This window comes from Eumetopias jubatus, unplaced genomic scaffold (genome assembly GCF_037043125.1).
Source record: "Eumetopias jubatus isolate StellerSeaLion01/CBP00866 unplaced genomic scaffold, mEumJub1_p1.0 scaffold_7, whole genome shotgun sequence".
In the NCBI taxonomy this organism is placed as follows: domain Eukaryota; kingdom Metazoa; phylum Chordata; class Mammalia; order Carnivora; family Otariidae; genus Eumetopias; species Eumetopias jubatus.
This window is the reverse complement of record NW_028274813.1, coordinates 31,279,828-31,305,853: the sequence shown is the minus strand read 5'-3', so window position 1 is coordinate 31,305,853 and position 26,026 is coordinate 31,279,828. Positions and strand designations below refer to the sequence as shown.

At 44.2% G+C, this 26,026-nt stretch overlaps 1 protein-coding gene across 1 annotated transcript in view; it reads left to right on the top strand.

Moving 5' to 3' along the window:
- The first annotated feature begins 6,475 nt into the window (after window positions 1-6,475).
- Window positions 6,476-26,026, top strand: part of SMOC1 (SPARC related modular calcium binding 1) — a 149,734-nt gene continuing 130,183 nt past the window's right edge. The window contains 1 exon segment of the mRNA XM_028099670.2: window positions 6,476-6,574. Within this exon segment, the coding sequence (XP_027955471.2) occupies window positions 6,476-6,574 (99 nt within the window).

Sequence of the window (26,026 nt, the reverse complement as noted above, 5' to 3'; positions counted from 1 at the left end):
TTCTGAATTTTTAATTTTCTACCTGTAGTGGCAAAGAGAAGTAAATTGATAGAGAAAGAGGTTTCACAGTTATTACATAAATCAGAAGATAAATGCAGAGTCGGTAGCACTCCTGAATATAAGCAAATGAAGATGGTGAAATTATGTAAGAGAAATCTTAAACTATGACTCTTTGGATGATAATATCTTAGTGGATTTTCCGCCAGCTCAATTATCAATGAATTAAGAATATGGTTTTAAAAAAGATTATTTATTTTAGAAAGAGAGTGTGTCGGGGGGGCGTTGAGGAGTAGAGGGAGAGGGAGACAGAGAATCTCAAGCAGACTCCCTGCTGAGCATGGAGCGTGATGCAGGGGTTCAATCTTAGGAGACTGAGATCATGATCTGAGCCGAAATCAAGAGTTGGAGGCTTAACTGACTGAGCCACCCAGGTGCCCCAAGAATATGTTTTTAAGGACAAAAAGGAAATATGTTTTTTCATTCAGTTAATCACTCAACAAGATGAACTTCATTTCACAATATTTTATGGGAAGAGCCTGAACCTTCCTATTTTGCTAAAAAGATTGACAATATTCTTTAATATTTTAGGTTTTTTGAGCCCCAAAATTTACTTGAGGTGGTTTGTGAGTAGACAAATGTTGAAGGTAGGTGTATGTGCAAAGAGGAAATAGATGCAGAAATGCAAGTATTAATTAGATTGAAGATTTAAAATTAGGTTTGTAAACCTGGAAATGAAAATGTTTTGCAGTTATTGAACAAAGAAGATGGTTATACTCTCTTCAACAAAATTATGTGTCACCAAAAAAAATAAACATAAAAAAATAAATTATGAGCCACCAAATCTTTCAAAAGTATTGTGTTTTGATGATGCAAATGCAAACAGAAGAACCATAAGGCATGATAAGCTAGATCATTTAGAGATACAGTTGAAATCTGGAATCAGTATTTACATGATGAATATGTTCCAAGTTAATGACATTTGATGAATGGATGTTTTCAGTCAGATTTGTTGTTTATTTCAGGTATGTTACCTTCAAAACTAGGAAAATATGAAATAAAATTTGGGACTTGTTATATTTAAGTTCTTAACATTTCTAACAAAGTTGTTTTCAGCTCTCTGTGGTAGCCAGCCTCCAAGATGGCTCCCATTGATCCCTGCCTCCTGGTATTCACACCCCTTTGTAGTCCCTTCCCACATTATACTGGGGTTGATCTGTGTGACCAATAGAATATGGCAGAAGTGATGGTATGTCACTACTGAGATTAGGTTATAAAAGACTGCAGCTTCCATCTTGGGCTCTCATTCTGATCACTTGTTCTGGGGGAAGCCAGGTATCCTGCTGTGAGGACCCATGTGGAGAAGAAAGAATATATCCGGTCAACAGCCAGGGAGGAACTGAAGCTTGCTAACAACGATGAGGGAGAAGTAGGCTTCCCGCAGAGCAGGAAGCCTGATATGGGGCTTGATCCCCGGACCCTGGGATCATGACCTGAGCCGAAGGCAGATGCTTAACTGACTGAGCCACCCCAGGCACCCTGAGGATGCCAAAACTTTTGATGTGCATGCAAAATATAAGGGCCACCTTTGATAAAGTTCACCTTTGTGTTTAAGCCTCAGTTCCTCATCTGAATAATGAGACTAATAATGCTGTATTATATATTTGAAAGTTGCTAAGAGAGTAGATCTTAAAAGTTCTTATCACAAAAAAAAAACTATTTGAGGAGGCAGATGTTAACTTATTGTGGTAATCATTTCACATATATACATATATCAAATCATTGTGTTAATACAATGTTATATGCAAATTATTTCTCAAAAAAAAAAAAGAGTCTGGATGTCTGGCCCTAAGCCTATTAATATTTTTGAGCATGAGGGAGCAGGACAAGCAGAGGTAGAGGAAAGCCACAACTTAATATTCTGAACTCTATTGCACTGTTCATGGTTCTTTTGTTTGGCAACTCCAGGCATCAGAATGATGATAGCCCCTACTGCTAGTTGTCTCCCAGGATTTTATTCTTCTTGGTAACATAAATCCTGATTTTTAGCTGCACGCCTGTGGCCACCTCAAATTAGGATGAAATTTTTTCAGTCTTTTTTTGTAGCTAGTTGTGGTCATACGGGTAAAATGAAATGTGACTTCTAGGAGATGTCTTTAGAGAGAGAGGCATGCTCCTTTTTGACCCTTTTCCCTCCTTGCTGACAAGAAAACAGTTGTGATGTCTAGAACTTGGGCAGCCATCTTGGGCTTCGAGGTAGAAGCTGCTTACTAAGAATGACACAGTACGGATGCCTGAGTGGCTCAGTCGGTTAAGTGTCTGACTCTTGGTTTCAGCTCAGGTCATCTCAGGTTTGTGGGATTGAGCTCCCAGGTTCATGGGATTGAGCCCCCTGTTGGGCCCTGCACTCAGCGGGGAGTCTGCTTCTCTCCCTCTCCCTTTGCCCCTCCCCCTGCTTGCATGCTCTCTCTAAAATAAATAAATAAATCTTAAAAAAAAAAAAAAGGATGACAGAGTGATACTAAAAGAGGCCTGGGTTAGAGGGAGCTACCCTTGACTTTGAAGGGAGTTTGTGTACAAAAGAGAGAAATAAGCTTCTAAATTGTTTAAGTCACTCAAATTATTTTTGACAAGCATATTTTTTCAGCTTCATTGAGGTAAAATTGACAGATAAAATTGTAAGATAGTTGAAGGGCACATTATAATTTGATATATGTATACATTATGAAAGGTTTTTCCCATTAAGTCAATTAACATATCCATCACTTCACATAGTTTCCTTTTTTTTTTTTAAATCCAAGATTCTTGGTGTCTCAGGTTTCTGAGTGCAGTAATATATTTGAAAAGAATCCAGGACCTTGGACACTACTCACTTTTTTCTGTTGGTAGCTGTTGTCACAAGTGAAGCAAACATAAATCATGGTATATTTATATTATAGAAGGACTTTTCTCCAAAGCATCATTCAAGATCTACCTTCTTTACGAGGCCTTCCCTGGTCATTAGGTCTGTAGTGGATCCCTGCTCTCTGAGTACCCAAAACACATTGCTTTTAAATATGGTCTCCAAGAATCTGTCTGCTTTGTGTCTTAAATTAGATTGTAATCTCTCAGAGGGCAGGGTGTGTACCCAAAGATTTCTCATAATAGTGAGCATTGTGCCGGGCACAGAAGGAGATGAACCAAAGTGCTTCTTAAAATAAAAGGAAAGGTTCTATTTGGAATATGAGACAAGGCAAGACTCCTCGGGATTATACAGAAACACAGATATTCTTGAAACGGTCATTTTGAGCTAATACTAAATATTTGAGGCTTTCAGGCCTCAATATGGGATATAAAGTATTACTTTTCTTCTACTGAAATATCCCCTTGCAAATAGAAGTCCCACAGGACAAGGAGTATGGCTGGAACTGGACAGACCAGATGCCAGAATAGCTAGATTTATTTTTGGACCATAAGCCTGGCCTCCAGGGAAAGACAGAACTTGTCAATTTCACTTTTTGCTTGGATCAGAAGATCGAGCCTGGCAGAGAGACGCTGTTTGGGCCTAGTAGTTCTCTGGAATTTCTAACCTTCTCTGGGGTTGGGAGGGATCGGGAGAAGAAAATGCATCATTTGAACGACAGCCATGGTTACGACAGGCCCTGCATGCCAACCAGAGGGAAAGAAAATACTTGCTGAGCAAAGTAACTGGAAAGCAGTTGCTCGTATTTTAAACTAAGCTACGTGGTCGAAATCCAGAAAATGTAGACTTTTGGACCAGCGACCGGTTGGAAATAGGCTTTCTGGCTGGAAAGCAGCATGCGGTGTTATGGATGGAAAGGACGGTTGCGATGCCTTTTCCCCGGGTACATTGAGCTGCCAGATACTGGGGGGCCATCGCAAGCATATTTACTTACTCCAGCAGATTTCTCAATAATTCCAGCAACAGAAGGAAGTTGACCAGCTTGACGATGCGCACGTGGCCAGGTGGTGGAGTCAGGACAGACCTGTCAGGCTGCTGAGCCCGATGATAACATTTCCATCCTGCCGATCCCTGGTGGGTGAACACACAGGGCACACGGAAATTAATATAAGCGCCGCATGAGGCGCAGTAGTACTGGACCAGTGTCACAAGTCCAGCTGGGCGAATTCCCAGCATGCCGGATCCTAGGAGCAGTTTCCATGCTCTTCCCTGCAGCTCAGTGAAGCTCCCAAGTCTCAGTTCTTTTGCAGGTCACTGCAGAGATCACCCACACAGCACACAGGGAGCATCTAACTCTAAGGCATTTGAGACTGGACACTGTAGTCATCACACGACAGAGGCAGAATTAGAATCTGAAAACCTGGCCTTGAATCTGGGATGTCATTTACAAGCCAAATGAGGCAAGGAAGTCACAATCTCATGGAATATCCATTTACTTACCTGTAAAGTTGGATCTCTCTCTCTACTTCTCAGGATCATTCTGAGGATAAAATGAGATGAGGCATTTGCCTTGCCCTCTTCTTATGCCAGAGGTGATATTTCCAGCTTAACCGTCTCCTTTAATCCTGAGCACTCAGGAAGTGGGGACTATTTTTATCCCCATTTTACAGAGGGAAAGACTGGACCCCGACAAGCAAAGTGACTTGTGCACGGTTATGCCACTAGGTGGCAGACCCAGGATTTGAACCCATCCTGTCTAGCTCCAGAAAGCAGTCTGACCACTGTGTTACTTCTCAGCAGAGGAAGAGAGGCAGTTCCCTTAGAGATGTTCTTCGTTCTTGTTTGGAGAACCACAAGTACTTTGTTATTGTTCCAGCATCCAGTCTGGGCTATCTTATCGGAGGGCACCAGGGAGAGTTTAAGTCTATTAAGTAGGGAGCAGTACATTCAGGTTTGCTCTTTAGAAGGATGTAGGGTTGAGGCTGGATGGGGCAGGCAAGGGGTGTGGGCAAAGCTGAATGCAGGAGTTGGGTGGGAAGCATGTTCACACAGTCCAGAAGAGAAGGCATAAGGGAACGGAGCTAACCTTTGATAGGACCCCTCAGGCACAGACGGGGGGAGGAATTAAGCACTGGTGGTGCTGCTTCCAGTCTGGTTGGAGAAAGAATTCCCTCCTCGTGAAGTGAGTGGTCCGTACCAATGGAAGTAAACACTAAGGGTTGTACTCCACATAAAAAGAGAAACCATGGTTTTCTCGGGTTGAATGCAGTGGATCATCTTGCTCTGGCCCAGGAGCTGGTGTGATGCAGCTGTGAGCATTCCCAAGCTGGCCCTTTGGAGACCGTCCTGGGCAGAGCCCTCCTACATCCGGCTGGACCTTTTGTTGCCTATCATCTCCAAGTGGGTTGGGCACCCAGGGGAGGTCCCCTCTCCCCAATCTGACCGAGCTGTGGGGTCTTTGCACCCACAGACTAGCCCTCCCCATCAACACTTTTCTTCTACTCCCCCAATAGGAGACCAGGGCCCCTCTGACCTCCTCTCCCAGAATTCCTAGGCCACAGAGTGGCTGCCCCTTGGCCCTCCAGTCCAAGGCAGGGAGCCGGGATGCCTGGGTCCCAATCCTGGATCCACTGCAGGGTTCCAGGTGAGCATTACCCCATACCCACAGGGGCCCTCCCCAGCGGGCAGATGCCTAGCACGTGCTTCACCTTATCGCCTCCGCACTTCTCCTGGAGGAAAAGCTGTAGGACTTGGGTTGTCCCCCTCTGGAAGCTTCTTTGAAAGAAGTGAATGCATCCACTCCTCACTCCCAACGCCAGTCACAGCCTGCCCTGTGCAGGTCACTTTCTCAGTTGTTTTTGGTGTCGATGCGGCGGGAAAGCAGATTTCTTAACTCCTTTGAGTCTAGTATCCTCTTCAGAAAAATGGGGCTACAAGTATTTTTCCTGCTTATTTTGCTGGATTGTTGGGACAACTCGAGGACTTATGTTGAAAATTACACATGCTTAGGGCATGATCTTCAGCCCGGTGGGCATTCCGGGAGTTAGGGCTGCTGGAGCTCTTCGAGGCTTCCTCAGACAGAAGGGCCGAGAGAAAGTTCCTCTTCCAGTCTCTCCGGGAGCCCACTCAGGCTGAGCAAGCGGGTGTCGCTTCTCAGTGGGCTTGATCGCGAGCCGCCCCTCCGTCAGCTCTCCGATTGGCTTTCACCTGCCAGAGGGTCTGCTGCTACGGGCCCCTCGGCCCGTCAATCAGGGCCGCCCGGCTCCGCCCCGCCCCTCCCGGGGGTTTATAACGGGAATTCCCATGGCCCGGGCTCTGGCGTCCAACCTGCTGCCGCCGCTGCCCGGCCGAGTCGAGCCGAGCGAGCGAGCGCCGCGCGCAGAGCACACGCTCGCGCTCCAGCTCCCCTCCCTGGCCGTTCATGACCGCGCGCTCTGAGCTCAGCCCCGCCACCCCCGCCGCCCCGCCGCCCGCCGCCGCGAGGGCCCCCCGAGGGAAGGAAGGCAGGCGCGGCCGTGCGTCCCGCGGAATCCGCGCCCCCCGGCCCGCAACCGGCTGCCCGGCCCGGCTGACACCATGCTGCCCGCGCGCTGCGCCCGCCTGCTCACGCCCCACTTGCTGCTCGTGTTGGTGCAGCTGTCCCTAGCTCGCGGCCACCGCACCACGGGCCCCAGGGTAAGTGCGCCCCCGGCCGCGCGCCCACCTGCGGAGGGAGACTGAGGTCGCCTGCCCACATCCCTCGGGGCAGGGGGAGGGGGAAGGGAGGTGTCAGACCTCGGGGCTCCCCCCCATCCCCCCGCATCTACCACCCGGTCCCCGCGGGCTTCTGGGCGAATAACAATTTCTCCCGTTCTACCCCCACCCTCATCCTTTCTTGCAGCGCCGACTCTGCCTCCCGCCTCTTCCCCACCCCCCATCCCGAGCTGTCACTGTTGGGTTTTCTTTCCCCGTCTCTTCTCCCAGCTATTTTGCTCCAAGCGGGTGCCTCCAGCGTCCGCAAAAGGCTCGCTCTCCGCTCGGCTCGCTCTCCGCTCGAGTGGGCTGCTCTGTAGTCTCACACTGCGCCCGGTCCGGGTCCCGGAGCGCCGGGCGTTCTTGGCAGGCGGCGGGGGGTGGGGAGGGGCAGCTCTGCCTCCAGAGTTTTAGGTTACCCGAGAGCCACACAAGGACCTTGTGTTGTTGTTGTTTTAAAAAGCGATCGCTGCTCGTAAAACCCACAGCAGATAATTTTAATGATCTCTCCTGCTGGGCACAGCCCTGGAGGAGCGGTGGAGGTGGGGGGCTGTGGAGAGGAGCTGCGCAGCGTTCAAGAGTCTCTTCCCCCTGACTTCGGGGCTGGGGGGTTGAACTACTTGTTGAACCTTGGTCTGATTGGAGTTTCTGAACGATATGAAACGTGCCAATTGTGTGCACAGGACAGGCTGTCCAGAGCATTGTAAAAATCTCCTGGAACTGAAGGCATTGTCCTCATCTCTGCTCTAGATGATTGCTCTTCCCATCCCAATTGGTCTAAATGAAGGATTCCGCTGCCTTAAAAAAATGTGCTATTAAACCACCTGGTGGCTCATTTGACCAAACTTAATCCCGAGGATCTCTGGCCAAGAATCAGCTTATGTCAGGGCAGTCTCTCCGGATAGCTGCTTGCCTCAACTGGCAGCCTGAGAGTCCGTGTGCTGCAGCTGGAATCTTTGTGAAAACAAGGTTGGCTCCTTAAGCCCCGGGGGCTTTCCTGGATATCTCCGGGCCTACCCCCCCTTACCACCTGTTCAGGCTGCAGGTTCTTTATTCGCAGCTCCTGCTATTTGAGACTCCTCTATAGCTGTCCTGTGTGGAGGAAAAGCCTTGCAAAGGTTGGCCAGCCTTCATGACTGCCCAGATGCTGGCTGCTGACGTGGGAGCCCAGCTATCACTGTGAGATCAGATTTGCAGCCACTTAGGAAAGAAAAGTGTTTGTCCCCATGTTGTGCCGGCCCTCGCTTTTATGACCAGATGTGCCACAGCAGCAGTTAAGGTGCCGCAGATTAGATCCAGGGCGTGTCGTAAATCCTCGACAGCAGGCGTTCCCAAAGCTGAGGCAAGTGTGGGCTCCGGGAGGGACTTTTATGGATGCAGATGAGGATGCCTTTTAAATGAAGCTGCTTGGTTTGATATTAGGACTCGCAGCTCTTAAACCCCGAGGTCAGGAGAGCCACAGCGTTCCCTCCAATAATTAGGAACAGTCAAGACAGAGATGCAGACCAGAGCACCCCGACTGAAATCTGGATGCCCGCCCACACGAGAGGCCCGGAGACAAATGGTGGGGGGCTCGTTTGCTGCTGGGCATGTCTAGCATCTCAAGCCATATGGCTTTCCTTCTCTGCCTCCTGAAATTGGAGGAAGCAACTTTTAGGGGAAAGCTAGGGGTTTCAGGGAAAAATAGGGACATTGGTTAGGTTTCCCTCCAGCTTATTTAGTTTAATCATTTGATAGACGTGATGAAATAAAACAGGAACTGTAAATAGGCTTGTGTGGAAAGCAGCTGCATTCTCTCTCTCTCTTTCTTACACACACACGCACACACACACACATGTTTAAAAAGTACCCAGGGAAAGCTGTTGTCTTGAGCGTGTGGTTACTTGGGTGCCTTTATAGGCGACAAGAAGAGCTGCCTTTCAGGAACCCAGGGGCTGGGCAATTTCCACGATCGCTTATGCTTAGAAGAACAAGGAGGAGGGTCTTTTTAGTGCCATTTTGCAAGTGAGACTCAGGGAAACTAACTGGCTTGCTTGAAACACTCATGGTGCATATGTAGCTGTGGGAGCCAAATCCCAGTTTATATGGATTTACAGGTGGTGTGCTCTCCCTGCTCCCAAGTAGCTGCAGGGTGTGCTCATCCCACCAGCCGTGCCGTTCCTCGATGAGACAGTACTGATCCCGGATGCATCAGGGGAGGCTGTAAGAAAGCGTTGATACTATTTTTTTGGTGTCTGAATCGCTAAAGGGTGATGTCTTTGAGTTTCAGCCTATCCCCAAAGACTCCAGTGCTCCTCTGTGGCTTCTTGGTGGCCTGAGGTGTGTGGCTCTGGTTGCCAGTGTCAGTGTCAGAGGAGGAGCAGAAACATCTGGTTTGTCGCAAGATTCCCTTGGGCACCCCTGGGTCTCTTCTGTTAATCTTCTGAGTGACAGAGGCTTAAGGATTGGCATCTTTTCCAGCTGACTTTCTAGGAAACCGAGAGCATGCCCTTTTGGTTTAACTTTATCTGGCTCACTAATTGAGCTCCCCCGAGGCCTAGACCCCAATCCTCGCTCCCTTATTTGCTTCCTGCCTTCATAAAATTCCTGACATCTGTTTGACTCTGGAAACCAACAGCTATCAAGTATCAGATTGGAGGCTATTATGTAGGAAGCACCTGATTTTTTGGTCTCCGAGTTCTGAGCAGCCACTTGGCTACCTGGGACGCGGTCAGGATCCTTTTAATTACTGAGGAGGCAGCCATTTCTTTAATCCTGTACAATTTACTGAAAATGTTTCAGGGGAGGGTGGGGTGGGGGAGGTGCTCTCCCAGGCTGATGGAGTCTGGCTGATGGTCAGGCCAAGTCAACTGCCTGTCTTTGTCTAATCCTCTGTCTGCCCTGGAAGCCCAGGAGCTGGGTGACGGCGGGAATGGGGCCCATCTTCTTTACTGGTGCATCCCCAGAGCTCAGCACAGGGCCAGGTGCCTGGTGGGGATGGATTTTGTTGTTGTTTGCAGAAAAAAATAAATTAATGCAGACAATGCATTCTATGGGTTCCACTTTCTTAGTGCTTTAGCACGACTTGAGGCTGGAAATAGATTTAAGAAGTTTGAAAATAGGAGAAAATGGGAAGGTCAAGAAGTTTGAGTAAGCAATTTGGTTTCTTTTATGTCTATTCTTTATTGGTTCTTTCTCCTCTCGCTGGCTTGCTTTGCCCTTCAAAACCCAGCTCCTTCACCACTCCCCAGGAACTTTCCTGCAAAACACCCTTTTGGGGAGAATTGGTCACTCTCACCTTCGACCAACTCCTGTATCTGGTTTACTTACCTTCTAACTTTTGCTGATCCTTCTATAATGAGCATCTCGAGATCAGGCCAGCATCTCCACCTTCTCAGCACTAACTTGACCCCTTGGACATCACGCACAACCCTGTCTTGTGAAATGAACAAACTCACACCCCCTTGAGGGCAGAATAGAGGTCTTATTTGTCAGTGTGCTGGGTCACACTGCAAAGCGTTCTGTAAATGTTTACTGAAATGGATCAGACTCTGCAGTGATGTCCAAGCTAGACCCCTTGCTCCCATTTAAACCTGAAATTGGTTACTTCACAAATAATGTTCCCCCCATTTACAGGCTTTTGTTCTTTGTTTAAAAATTAGTATGTGTGAAAAAAAATTGGTATGTGTGGTGGTTGTAGGAGGTTTGGGGGAGGAGAGACAGCAAGCAAACTGGGATGGGGAACAGGTGTGAAACAGCTTCTAGACAGTAGCCTTCCTTTTGACTAGTCTGCCTCAGTGTCTGGACTGGGGTGGGTCCTTGAGTCTGTGTAGACACCCTTCTTATTACCTGTGTGCCTGACAAGACCCTTCTTTTCCCCCCGGGGGATTTATCTGAAATGCCACTCAGGTGTTAGGCAAAAAACTTGGTTTAAACATTTTGATAGAACTGACATGTGAAATTTAAAGGCACGAAATTGAGAAGGACAGGAAGAGGAAATAATCATCTTAGAAACTGTAGGAAATGCTATCAAATGGAAAACACTTTGATATTTTCTCAGTATCTCCCAAAGTTGAAATTCACATTTCCTATGGCCCAGCAGTTCCGGTCCTAAGTACATATGCCCAAGAGAAACTCATGTCCGGAAGGAGACTGGTGCAACCATGTTTCTAATACTCTAAGCCTGGAAAAAGCCCAAATGCCCACTAGTTGGAGGGCAATTAGTTGATGTATTCACATAGTAGAGGATTATAAGCAGGCAAAGCAAATGAGCAACAGTGACATGCAAAAAATTTGGATGAATCTTGGTAATATGATATTAAGTAAAAGAAATACACCAAAAGATGGAACATGTCATCTTATAAACTTAAAAAGAGCTAAAATTAAAAGAAAATATCTTCTGGGAATACATGCAGCTACAATAACGCTCTATGAAAAGAAAAGCAAGGTAATGCTGGACACAGGATTTAGGGTGAAGTTATGGGGGAGCAGACGGGTGGAACCACATGGTGGGGTAAACCATATGGTTAGTGTAAGTTAGTGTCAATACTTTACCTTTTGGGGGAGGGAAGGATGGGTTAGAAGGTATTTGTCCATTAGTAAAGATTAGTGGTTGATTAAATGAAAAATGAAAGTAGGCCCTGCATAGACCAATGTTGAGTGTGATGAACCAAAGTTTCTGATTAATTCAATTCTTGGCACCACGTGGTCAAACAAAAGTTGCTAGAACAGGGACTCCTGTCTTGCCTCCTTCTGCTCCCCATCTTCCAGATGTGCATGTGACCCTACCTAAAATACCACGTTGGGGAGTGATTATTGGCTTTTGTTTCAATTCTTGGCCGGCTAGACCCAGAGCAGGCCCAGGCCCTGGCATTAAATATCTACATCAGCTGGCCAAAGGGCTCATTTGTAAGGCTGAGTCGGCAGTGCGCAGTCTTCCCTCTCCCTTGCTCAGGGCGATCAACCCTGTACATCTGAGTCCCCAGCCCTGCAGAGTAGAAAAGTTCATTAGCTGAAGCTTGGGTCAGAAGCCTTACTTGCCGGTTCAGGGGGTGGGGGAGGGGGAAGGGAGTGTTTCTGGTTTGCTGCCGGTCTTCATTCTGGCCTCCTCCCTCACTCCCCTGGCAGGGCCTGGGGGAAGGGAGCATGGCCTTACTTAGCAGGTACAGGGCACCCTTTCTCTCCTGACCACATAGAGACCTATTGTTTAAGCAGCCAAGTTCCTGGCATTGCTGGTGGTTTTGGGGGGGGGGGGGATGTCCATGAGGAGGCCCCCTCCTTCCTCGTTTGTCACTGCAGAGCTGTTTGGGAGAGGACAAGGGTTGAGTTGCGGGTGAGAAATCGATCGGAGCTGTTTGCGAGGCCTGCCAAACAGGGTTAGCATTGTACATATGTGCTCTGCACGCATCTAGAGTCACCAAGGGGATAAGAGAATTGGATCTCCAAGAACATTCCCAACAACCCCATAAAGACCCCAAAGCAACATGGGTCATTATAGCAATTAATTGGATTTCCCTCTGCATCTGACATCATTCTAAACTCAATTGCTAGATCACAAAATAATCTTACCTTTGGCAGAAATCTAAGCTTGTTAGGTGTGGAGCCCTGTGTACTTCCCAGACGTTGATTTCAGCCTCCTTTTTTTGGAGCCAGGGTGGGGCAGCCTCTGCTGAGCAGGGGGAAAGGCTGCTCAGGAAAGCTGGAGCTTCAGGACAGGCCTCCCCCCCACCCCTCACCCCGGGAGGACAGTACTGACTGAGGTTCCAGGAGACAATGCGGCGGATGCTTTGAAACCTGACAAATAACTCTGCAAATGTGAGGCTCTGCCCTTCCTCTTTAAAAACCATTTCACAGGGCAGCATGGATCTATCTGACTCAGATAAGGGCTAAATGTTCTTCTTCTTTTTTTCTTTAAAGTATTGACAGTGGGGAAAAACTGTACCTACTTCCCAGAATAGTTCATTTTTAGGACTAGTGCTGGGAGTTTTAAGTATTTTTGGTGGAGTTTATTGTGTATGTGTTCTTGGAGAACTCTGCAAGCTGGGGAGAGGACATAAAAGTAGATCATAAGTACGAGGGTGAAGTGGAGAGTGTTGTGAGAGCTGACAGACTGCTCCTTGCTCCCTCGGGTGCACAGAGCCGCTGACCAGCTTGAACACAGTGACTTCCCTTTGGTCTGCAGTGTTGTCCGCTGGACCTTTTTGCGGGGATGGTAGTGTTCTATATAGGCACCGTCCAATATTAGACACATGTGGCTGTTGAAGCTTTAAATGTGGTTAGCACAACTGAGGAACTGAATTTTCAGTTTATTTGATTTCAGTTAATTTAAACGTTAATGTTAATAGCCACATATGGCTAGTGGCTATCACACTGGAGAGTATGGGTCTCTAGCCATTGCGCCCAGCCCTACCTCCTGCCGATACCACCACGTGCCCCCGATTGTGGCCGTACTGAACCACATCGCATTTCCTAACCTCTCTTTTCCTTCCCATCTCTGTCCATCAGAATTCTGCCCATCATTTGAATGGCTCCACACAGTCCTTCCAGGCTGGCCCCAAGCAGAGTTCTGTCTGCACCCCGTGCTTTGCTTACCCCGGTATCCAGTGTGTGTCCCCATCTGCCCAGCGTCACAGCCGACCATATGCAGGAAGGTGCTGGGGCAGCCTCAGCACAGACTTTGGAGGGAGACAGAGCCAAGTTTGACTCTGGCTCTGCTACTGTGGTCCTGGGCTAGTAATGTAACTTCATGGGCCCTCGGTTCCCTGATTTGTCCAATGGAGGTCATAGCATCTATGTCCAGGGTGGCGGGGAGGCTGCAAGTGGGATGTCGTAGCTTCCTATTCCTGCTATAACAAATACCACAAACATTGGCTCAAATAACACTCATTTCTGGAGATCGGAAGTTTGACAGGGGTCTCAGTGGGCTAAAAAATCAACAGAGCTGAGTTCCCTTCTGGAGGCTGTAGGGGAGAATCCATTTTATTGCCTTTTCCAGCTTCTAGAAACTGCCTGTATTCCCTGGTTGGTAGTCCCGTTCCACCTTCAAATCCAGCAATAGCTGGTCAAGGATTTTTCATGCTGCCATCTCTCTGGTTCCGACTTTCCTGCTTTCCTCCCCCTCCCCACCCCACTTAAGGACTCTTGCGATTGATTACGTTGGGCCCTCTGGAGAGTCCAGATGTTCTCCTTATCTTATGGTTAGCTGATTAGCAATCTTGATTCCTCCTTGCCATGTAACACAGCATTATTAGGATTAGGATATGGGCATCTTTGGGGGGGACCGTTGTCTGCTTACCACATTCATTAAGGGTTGAATATAGTGCCTGGCTCATAGAAGGTGATTGATAAACAGGGCCATTATAATGACCTACATCTCTTATTTTCTTTCCTTTCACAATGGTGAAGTCTCTTAATGGTGGAATTATTTAATTTTCTTTATAGACTCTATCCTGCCCAAGAATAGGTGCTTTAGTAAATGTTCATTGAACAATAGAATTTTCGATAAATGTAGATTCTTTCCTTATAAAGATATATTGAACAGTAAAAAAAAAGTAAACTGCAAATCAGAATATATGATCCTGTCTGAGCAAAATAAAAAAAGTTGGTTTATGTATAGAAAAATTGGGTGGATTATAAGTCATGTGGTTAATGGTTAATTATCATGGGGATGTTCCACTTCTATGAGATGTGTTTTAGTATTTATTAAACTAATTTTGTTTACGATGAGCTTTTTTAATCTTAGAGGACAATAATAAAGATTAAAACATGAATGATTTAAAAGAAGTCCCAAACCTGTCTCAATCCAGCCTGAATACCCCTGGATTCAGTCTACATCTGACAGTCAGCCTCTGCTCATGTTAGGCTGATTTTTAGGTTTAGTCACTATTAGTACCAGGCCTCCTACTCATTTTCAGCATGTTTTGAACTCAATTTGCATAAACTTTTTTTTTTTAAAGATTTTAAAGAGAGCACAGCAGGCACAGGGAGAGGGAGAAGCAGGCTCCCCATGGAGCAGGGAGCCTGATGCAGGGACCCTGGGATCATGACCTGAGCGGAAGGCAGCCGCTCAACCGACTGAGCCACGCCGGTGCCCCAAACTCAGTTTGCTTTAAAGGAGAATTTCCAATTAACCTTAACAGGACATAAGTGTAAAAATGTACTTATTGCTGCTGGTGGGAATATAAATTAGCATGATCACTTTGTAGAATTGACCTTTTACTTTCACTCTGGTGTATGTCCTAGAGAAACATGCTTAAACATGTGTCAAGACACATGTTTAAGGATGTTCATAACAGCATTGTTTGGTAGCAATAACAACGTTGGAAACCAGCTAAATGCCCATCAGCAGGAGACTAGAAATATGAATTATGGTATATACAAAAAGTGGGATACTACAACAGCACCAAAAGTAGCTAATCTAAAGCTATAACCATTATTATGGATCAATTTCATAGTCAAAATGTTGAGTGAAAAAAGGCAAAACATACAAGAATACATACATTATGCTATTTATATAAAGGTTGAAAGCATGCAAAAGCAATTGATTGTTTAGCAGTGCATACATATGTAAAGAATGCATGAGAAAATTAAGGGCCATGATAACCCGGAAGCTCGGGTTAGTGGTTACTTAGGTGTGAGGGCAGGAGAGTGAGTGACACACTGGAGGGGACATGGAAGGCTTGCATTGAATCAGTAATGTTTTATGTTTTTAAAGCGGGAGGTAAGTACATGCATTTTTAAATTCCATTTTGTATGCATTACATAATAGTTCATAAAGTTTTCCAGAAAAGATAAAAATGCATTTGGATACATCACAACAAAGTTTTAAGAGCAAGCAATAAAAGTGATGCTTCTTTGAGGGGTCCTCTGCTCCGTGCTGCTGATCACACTTTTCCTTTCCCCAGAAGAACATGTTCAGGGACATTCAGCCAAACATACGGCCCCCCTTGCCTCCTTGCATTGCTGGCCACCTCCCTCCTGCCCTCCTGAGGCCCCGAGGCCACGCCTCCCCCCAGCCCAGGCCCAGGTGTTCCCAGGTCTGCCTGACAGTGCTGGTGTTCCTCTCTGCCCTCCTGAGCCTCTGCTCTTCTCACTGTACTTGTTCTCGCTGCATGATTGGGAATGAGCTTGATCATTTTCTCAAATTTACTGATCATTATTGATAAATTTATTTGATCAATTTATTGATCATTATTTATAAATCACTACTGATTTATTTGCCATAGTTGGCAAATAAGAAGACTAATACAGGATTGCCTAAATTGTAAATTACATACATTTGAAGGATGTAATTGAATAATATAATGTAAAAGAATATAAATTACAGAAATTTGAATTCAGATAAATAACAATGTCTTAGTGTAAGTATGGCCTAAATAAAAACTTATTTGTTGTTTATCTAAAATTATTTGTTATTCATCTGAAATTCAGATTTAACTGGGTATCTTGTATTATATCTGGCAATCCTACATTAGCTCTTTTTCTTTTAGGAATCATCTGTTCAGGTTTTTTGCTAATTTTTAAAATAAGTGTGGCAATTTTTTTTCTCTGCCTCACTGGCTGACTTGGAAGAGTTTTGTTTGTTTGTTTGTTTTAATACTAAGGATATTAATCTGTTTTTTTGTCATGTCTGGCAGATGCCTTTCATTATAAAAAGACAGTGGTTTCAATCTACTAAATTTTATATCTGTATGTAGTTAATGTGTCATTATGGTTTCTATCTTCGGTATCAGGGTGAGAAAGGTCTCCTCCCCCTGCTAAGATTGTAGAAATTAAGGTGAATAAGTTTCTAAAGTTTTACAAGCAGCAGAAGAAACATCACATTTAATATTAAATGGCCATCCATTTAATGTTTGATAGGAGTTTATATAGTATTTTCTGTAAACTAAGCATCTTAATGTAACCCTATGGAAAGAGCACTTGTCCTGTACTTCAGAAATTCCCAATAATATTTGGAAAGAAGATGTGTCAACTGAAAATATTCCATCAAAGGTAATTACTTGGGGAAATTTATATAAAAAGTGTTACTTTGGGTAAGTAAGCAGGCTATTGTGGAAAAGACACTAGGACTTTGGCAAAAGTCCAAAATTTACCCAAAATTCCTTGGGTAAATATCCAGTAGTGGATTTACTAGGTCATATGGTAATTCTGTTTTTTTAAAAAAGATTTATTTATTTATTTGAGAGAGAGAGCATGAGTGGGGAGGTACAGAGGGAGAAGGAGAGAGAATCTCAAGGAGACTCCGTACTGAGTATGGAGCCAACACAGGGCTCGATCTCACGACCCTGAGATCATGACTTGAGCCAAAACTTTGGCAAAGAATTTAGACTCTCCTTCATCTTTGAGTCTGTTCCATTCATTTAAAAAACTTTTCCTGATTATGAAAACTTCCAAATACACACAAAGAAGGAGAGCGTGGTGTAACGAATTCCCATGGAATCCTCTCACAGCTTCAATAATGAACAACTCCTGGCCAATCTCGTTTCTTTCACCATCCCCCAGGTCCCTGTTCAGATTATTTTGCAAGTCCAGACATTATATTTTATCATCTGTAAATATTTTCAAATATATCTCTAAAACATAACGACATTAAAAGAAACCTAACCACAATACCATATCACAACCAAAGAATGCTAATAATTGCTCCATACAGGTATTCCCCATGTTTTGAAAGTTGGCATTCTCCCACTTTTCTTTTATGACATCCCGGGAGGATTTTTGCCTTTACAAAAAGAGGGCAAAAATAACGTTCAGCATTCGCTTTGCAGCAAGCCCTTATAGAGGTGGGGTGCCGCTCCTTCCGCAGCATCTCAGCCTCAGCCACCAGGGTTTGAACTGTGTCCGTGAGCATCTTGCTTTCTCTCGATTTATTTTGTGCATACATTAGCAGGCTGTGTCCTAATGTATCAGAAAAGCCCAAGAGGTTATATTTTGGGTCTGAGAATGCTAAAAAAGTTTCCATATAAATTAATGGTAATTGCTTTTTCACTTTATGCCTTTTCTGCTTATGAGATGTTTCATAGGAACGCTGTACTTTGAGATAGCAGGGGATACCTTTATAATATAATTCAATCAACCTTCAAATCTCCCTGATTATCTCTTAGATGTGGTTTTATGTTAGTTTCAAACAAGATCCAACTAAGGTCCACATATTGGTTATCTGTATCTTAAATCTCTGAATCTCTGAGTTTCCCCTCCACTTCCTTTTTACTTTGTAATTTATTTTTGAATAAACAGGTTGTCCTCGGGTTTTCTGCACTAGATGTTATTGACTACATTCCCATAGCATTGTGTACCGTGTTCCTCTATCCTTCATATTTCTTGTAAAATGAGAGGTGGATCTAGAGCCTTGATCAGACACAGATTTCATATGTAATATATATATATATTTAAAGATTCCATTTATTTATTTGACAGAGAGAGAGAACACAAGCAGGGGGAGTGGCTGGCAGAGGGAGAGGGAGAAGCAGGGTCCCTGCGGAGCAGGGAGCCCAGTGTGGGGCTTGATCCCAGGACCCCGAGATCATGACCTGAACCGAAGGCAGTCGCTTAATCGACTGAGACTAGATTTGATATTTTTTTGGCAAGTATATTTCGTGGGAGTTGGTCTGCACCAGGAGGCACAAAAAATCTGTGATAGTAGCATCATTTGGGGATCCATTAATTTATTAGGAGTTGTCAATGATTTTTTTTTAAAGAATTTATTTGAGAGAGAGAGAGAGCACACACGAGAGTGCACGAGTGAGGGGAGGGGCAGAGGGAAATGGAGAAGCAGGCTCCCCGCTGAGCCAGGAGCCCATCATGGGGTTTGATCCCAGGACCCCAAGATCATGGCCTGAGCCAAAGGCAGACACTTAACCAGCTGAGCCACCCAGGCACCCCTGTCAATGATTTTTAAACAACTAACAGGTTATACAGAAAAGGACTCCTACGTTTTGTGTGGCATTGCCATCTTTCTTGTCTCTGGTGTTGCCTACAGAGAAACGGGGCTTAGTTGCCAACGTTCTCGTCTCAGCAATGGCCTCCTGATGGCGAGGCTGTGTGTGACTGCAGAGCTCCGAGAGGGATACCTGCCCTGAGTTCTTGGTGGGTGGCCTAGGAAGGAGAATCTCCTTGATTTCTAGTGGAAGCAGTAAGAGCATGAGCTGATTTTACTCTCTAGTGCTAATCAAAAGGCCTTTAGAGTGTAATTGTCGATCAGCTTTGAGTATGATCTTTGGTAGGTACACATCCATTGAGAATTTATATCATAAGAACGGAGACCACGTTTTGAACTGGCTTACCCAATGAAGGTACAAGGAGGGCTTCAGGATTGGTTGGATTCGGCATCTTATTAATGCCGTCAAAACATTGCCCTCTGCCATTTGTATTGTTTTTATGTTTCTCCTTTCTGCCTTTTGTGTTATCCGTTTAATTTCAAGCCTAGCTTTTCATGGTGGCAGGATTCCTACAATGATTCCATACTTCTCATCTTCTCATCAACATCTTACTCTCTAGAATACAGAAGAGAGAAGTGACTTGAAGTAGCCCCTTTCAGAGGAGGGACAACCTTCATTCCTACTTGATGTCAGAAAACTGGCTTTTAGCTCATCAGTGTAAACTGGATTAAATGCCCATTCTTCGAACCAATCCCTTTGGCCAGGAGAGTGCCGTGCTGTGAGTGACTTAGGTCTGGATTCCTTAGGGCGGTCACTGTGGCAGGGTAGGGGACAGGGTACCTATTTCTGGAGCTGGGGGTCAGGTGGTTCCTCCCTGACCGCGTGGCAGCACAAGGTGAGGGAGTGAAAGGGATATGAGGCAACAAGCACAGTGTCCATTTTGGGATTTGGAGCATTATTTTACCGGCAGAATGGTGAGGTGGGCTGTGTGGTAAGAAGTGTGCTGGACACTGATGGTCACAGCGCAGCAAAGCGGGAGCGCTCCTGTTACTGTGTGATCAGTTCCTTCCTCTATTAAAGGGAGATCAAATCACCTCCAAGGTTACTATCAGCACAGATGTTCTGAGATTAAGAGATGATAGGAAAAAGGGAACATAGGAAAAATTTGGATACTTTCTGGGTAGAATAAATAGGCCGAATGAGAATGATTCCAGAAGGCCCCCCAAATGAGATAAGCATGGTGCCTTCATCCCACAGTGGGAAGAAGTCTCAGGGACCCCTTCCTTTTATGCATGAGGTAAGACCTGTCCCCAGTCCACCCAGCCAGAACCCAGATCCCTGCCTCCTTGCTCTGTTTGTGACTTTCACATTTAAAGATGCCCTGGAGAACTTTGGGGATGTGGCAGAGGTCCTGTCAAGGGGAGGGACTAGCTTGAATTCTAGTAGAGGATTGTATTTCTGAGTTGCCTTTGGCCAATTCACCAATTTCCATGTGGCCCCAGACTCAGGACATGGTAGTATCCTGACCATCCTTATCACCTGACTATTGGTGTTCTTATACCTTCTGTTTCATAGGGTTCTGGTTTCTCAATCCCTAAAAGAGGTGAATTCCTGGTTGAGACTCTTAATCCTTGTTCATAGCAATGCAATCAGCGCCGACGTACACAGAGTTAAGTGGCGAAGGTCTGGAGCTCAGGGGGCATGCTTTATGGTTGGTACAATATTTTCCTGGGAGGCGTTTTTAAGAATCAATACCCAATTTGAGGGTTGAAGTGGAAACCCTTTGTATTTGTTGAAGAGGGTTTGAAAGCGTTCGGGACACGTGGATGGACACTTTCTCCCTGCCTCCCTGGCAGTGACTTCAGAAAACCTGAGGGCAGATCCAGGCCCACACTGGCCCAGGTGTTCTGAAGGCAGGGGCTGAAAAGAGAACTGGATGCATAGTTTCTCTCTGTCTTGACTTCCCCTTGGCTTTGGGGATCACATACCCTCTCATGGCAGTGTGAGAGGCCTAGGACAAAGATAGCAACCACGGCCTAGGCTCCATCTACTGCTGATTCCCGGTTTCTAGCTTTTCTTTCCTGAAAGCTACAGCTACCTTGAGAATGAAATGCATCTCCCGTATCATTGCTAGGTGGTGAGAGAGGTCGGAGCCATAACCATCTGATGAACTGTTTGCTTCCTTGCCCATCCAGAAGGCAGCGTGGCCCTAGTGCTTTGGGGCCAAAGAGACCTGCATTGAGTTCTAGTTCTAGTGCTTTCTCACCAGGTGTTCTTGGGCAGATTAACGAAGCTCTGCGTTTCACCCCCTCATCTGTAAATGGAAGATTTTGTCTACCCTATTGGGTCATTGTGGCCCTTAAGTGAAATAATGGCAGGATGCTCAGTAAATGTTAACCATTCATACAAATAATGGATGTAACAGGAAAATGTGAGAGATTCCCAGAAGAACCCAAAGTTGTTTTGCTTCCCTTAGTTCTCCTCCTTGGAATTAAAGCTATAGAGTCCATCAATATGGGTGGAAGATTTCTAATCTGTGGTTCTGTTACCTTTTGTTTAAAATGAAACTAATTCCTGTGTGTGTGTGTGTGTGTGTGTGTGTGTGTGTGTGTGTGTGTGTGTGAGATAAACCACATTCCTCCCCTTTCCCAACCAGATCCAGGTTAGAGGACTCTCTTAAAAGGAGGAAAGATGTTCTTTGGTGTGATCTTTCTCCGTTTGCTGTGTGACCATGTCTTCTCCTCCAGGCAATACTCTGCTTCCTGAAATCTTCCTTCATTTTCTCTTACCCAAGATGGGAGATTGTTTTCCTGAGTTTAGCATCCGAAGGAAGCTTGAGTGAGCCTGCTTACCTTCCCTTTTTTCTCTAAGACTGTGGGAAACAGGAGGCAACCAGAGGACAATGTGCCTCCATGCCCATGTGCGTCCTCATAACTTCTGGGCTCAGGGGTCAGGATGGTGGCTGCCCAGTATGTTCCCAGATCCGGTCCCCAATCTGCTGCCCCTGGGAGCTGGGAGGAGCAGTGCCTGATTCTCTGTTGCTCTTTACCCTCTAACCCGGTGCCAGCCTCCCTTTGGCCTGGGTTGGAAGGCCTATCCCAGCAGGTCCTGAGGGTGGGCCCAAACCCGATCCTCCAGGCTGCTTTTAGAACCACATTTCAGAAAGGAGAACTCCTGGCTGTTAGCATGGTTTCCTGGAGGGATAGATCCAGATAAGGTGACTTAGGCATCTATATCCACTTTTTCTCCTTCTAAATAGTTTACATTGGTATATTTGGACCATTGACGTTGAAAGTGATTACTGGTATAGTTGGATCAATATCTATCATATTTGTGTAGTTTTCTATTTCTTGTTCATATTCTTGGTTCCTATGTTTATCTTCCACTTTTTTCCCATCTTCTGCTTATAATTGTGCATTTTATGTGACTCTATTTCACTCCTTTCTTAGCATATCAATTATACTTCTTTTTTTTTTAAACTTTTTTTAGTACTTGCCATAGAATTTGCAATATACATTTACAATGAATTCAAGTTCACTTTCTTTTTTAAGGAGAACCTTTTACTTATTGATTTTTTTAAAATTCCAGTATAATTAACACGCGGTATTATATTAGTTTCAGGTGTACAACATAACGATTCAACAATTCTATACATTACTTAGTGCTCACCACGGTAAGTGTAGTCCCCATCTGTCACCAAACAGCTTCATTACAATAGGATTGACTGTATTCTCTATGCTGTACTTTTCCATTTCTATGACTTATTTATTTTGTAACTGGAAGTTTGTCCCTCTTAATCCACCTTATCTATCCCCCCTACCTGCCTCCCTGCTCTGGTAACTACCAGTTTGTTCTCTGTATTTAAGAGTCCATTTTTTGACTCTTTTATTCTTTGTTCATTTATTTTGTTTCTTAAATTGTGCATATGAGTGAAATCACGTGGTATTTGTCTTTCTCTGACTTATTTCACTTAGCATAATACTCTCTAGCTCCATCCATGTTGTAAATGGCAAGATCTCATTCTCTTTTATGGCTAAGTAATATTCCATTGTGTATATATATATATATATATATATATATATATACATATATATGTATATATATGTATATATATATATGCCACATCTTCTTTATCCCTTCATCAGCTGATGGACCCTTGGGTTGCTTTCATATCTTGGCTCTTGTAAATAATGCTGCTATAAACATGGGGTGCATACTTTCAAATTAGTGTTTTCATTTTCTTTGGGTAAATATCCAGTAGTGGATTTACTAGGTCATATGGTAATTCTGTTTTTTTAAAAAAGATTTATTTATTTATTTGAGAGAGAGAGCATGAGTGGGGAGGTACAGAGGGAGAAGGAGAGAGAATCTCAAGGAGACTCCGTACTGAGTGTGGAGCCAACACAGGGCTCGATCTCACGACCCTGAGATCATGACTTGAGCCAAAACCAAGAGTCAGCCGCTTAACTGACTGTGCCACCCAGGCATCCCTGGTAATTCTGTTTTTAATTTTTTTGTGGAAACTCCATACTGCTTTTCACAGTGGCTTCATCAGTTTGCATTCCCCTCAACAGTGTGTGAGGGTTCCCTTTTCTCCACATCCTCACTGACACTTGTTAGTTCTTGTCTGCTTGATTCTAGTCATTCTGACAGGTGTACGGTGATACCTCATTGTAGTTTTGATTTGCAGTTCCCTGATGATGAGTAATGTTGAGCATCTTTTCATGTGTTGGTTGGCCATTTATAGGTCTTCTTTGGCAGAATGTCCATTCAGGCCCTCTCCTCATTTTTAACTGGATTATTTGGGGTATTTTAGTGTTGAGTTGTATAAAGTCTTTATATATTTTGGATGTTAACCACTTATCAGATATGTCATTTGCAAATATCTTCTGTTTCATAGGTTGCCTTTCCTTTTTGTTGATGGTTTCTTTTGCTATGCAAATCTTTTTATTTTGATGTAGTTCCAGTAGCTTATTTTCAACTTTTGTTTCCCTTGCCTCAGGAGACATATCTAGAAAAATGTTTCTACAGCCCATGTCAAAGAAATTACTGCCTACATTTTCCTCTAGGAGTTTTGTGGTTTCAGGTCCTACATCTGGGTCTTTAATCCATTTTGAGTTTATTTTTGTGTGTGGTGTGAGAAAGCGGTCCAGTTTTCCCAGCTCCAAAGTCTACTTTGAAATACCACTCTATTGCTGCTTGTGTAGTGTAAGTACCTTATAATAACAAAATCTTCCTAATTCTTCAATCCTGGTTTTTGTTCCATTGATGTAACTCATCTCACTTGTATATAAGTTATAATCATTGAATGTTTTGTTATTATTTTTTTGAACAAACTTATGTGTGAGATCATTTAAGAATAAGAAAAAAAGTTTTCCTTCTTCAATGCTCTTGCTTTCTTTATGTAGGTCTGCGTTTCTGACCTATATCATTTTTCTTCTCCCTGAAGAACTTTCTTAAACATTTTTTTTAAGGCATGTCTATTGGCAACAAATTCCCAGAGTTTTTATTTATCTGAGAAAGTCTTTATTTCTCCTTCACTTTTGAAGGATAATTTATCAGGATGCAGAATTCTAGGTTGATGGGTTTTTTTTTTCCCCTCTCAACAACTTATCAAATATTCCACCCTGCTGTCTTCTTGCTTGTATGGCTTCTGAGGAGAACCCCAATGCAATTCTTACTTTTGCCTTTTTATAGGTGAGGGTTTTTTCCCTCCACTCCGGCTTCTTTCAAGATTTTTTCTTTATCTTTGATTTTCTGCAGTTTGAATATGACATGCTGATGTATAGTTTTGGGGCATTTATCCTGCTTGCTGTTTTCTGAATCTGTGGTTTGATATCTGACATTAATTTGGGGGAAAATTCTAAGTTATTATTGCTTCAAATATTTCTCCTGTTCCTTTCTTTTTTCTCCTTCTTGAAATCCTGCGACACGTGTGTTACACTATTTGTAGTTGTCCCACAGTCCTTGGATATTCTGTTCTCTTCTTTCCCCCATCTTTTTTTCTCTTTGCTTTTAAGTTTGGAAGCGTCTATCAACATATCCTCAAGTTTAGAGATTGTTTCCTCAGCTGTGTCCCATCTACTAATGAGCCCATCAAAGGCATGCTTTGTTGTATACCTAAACCAATATAACATTGTATGTCAATTATACTTCAATAATAATAATAATAATAATGATAAAGCCATTCTTCATTTCTGTTACAGTGTTTTTGACCTCTAGCATTTCTTTTGGATTCTTTCTTAGAATTTCCACCTCTCTGCTCACATTACCCATCTGTTCTCGCATGATGTCTACTTTTTCCAGTAGAGCACTTAGCATATTAATCACAGTGCTTTAAAATTACTGATCTGCTAATTCAGAATCTCTCCCATATCTGAATCTGCTTCTGTTGATAGCTCTGTCTCATCAAATTATGTTTTTTGCTTTTTAGTAAGCCTTGTAATTTTTTGTTGAGATCAGACATGATGAATTACATAGAAAGAACTGTGATAAATAGACCTTCAGTGATGTTGTGGTGAGGTGTGGAGAGTGAGGAAGCATTCTGTTGTCCTATGATTAGGTCTCAGTCTTTTAATGAGCCTGGGCTTCTGGACTGTGAACTTCATAAGGATGTTTCAATGTTTTTTTCTTCACTTACATGGGATAAGATGGCTAGAGTGGGCCAGAGTTGGGTATTTCTCTTCCCAAATCAGGTTGATTAGGCTATGATAAAACCCCAATAAGTTAGGCTCTGATTAAATGGTTTCTTTTGATGGTAGGCCTTGTTAGGAAGAACTGAATACTCTGACTGTTTCTTAATGGGTCCTTCTCCCTCCCCCTGCTGAAAGCATGAGGGGACTTTTCTTTGGTATTCACTACGAGACCTTGGTACATTGTTCTTGCCTATCCCCAACACCCAAAGACTCTCTCCTCACATTAATGATGAAAAAAACCAATAACCAGGTGCTCTCCAGTGCTACTATGGTGAGTGAAGAGTGCTTGCCCATCCCTGTGCTCACCATGCTGACTGGGCTAATGACCACATACCACAATGGCCTGGTCCAGCTCATGGAAACTTGAGTCATATCAGCTTATAACTGGGTGTCGTTAACAAAATCTTAGCCTCTTCTCTGAGGAGTGAGATCCAGCAGTTAAGAATCTTGTTACATCCTGTAGCTACGTATTTCTCAAAGAATATATTTCCTAAAGTATAGTGTGTAGCTCACCTGAGATGCTACAGGGTCCAGGAATGTGCATTTCTCAAAAGTACTGCAGGTGGTTCTCATGCACACCTCTTTTAAAGAGGTTTGAGACCTCTTTAGGCTAAAATTGTAGAAAGGAATAAAATCAACCAGGCAAGGCCTGGACCCATGGCTTATGCAACCTGTGACTTAAAAGAACATAAATGAAAGCAAATTCAATTCGTTTTACTAATAGGTACTTACATATATCAAGACAAGCTCCCTTGGAAGGAAGGGAGCCCTTTGAAGCCTCTGACCTCTGCTTTCCCAGATGTTATGTTCACGTTTGAGGGTAGAAGAGCTTCTTGTTTTTGGGT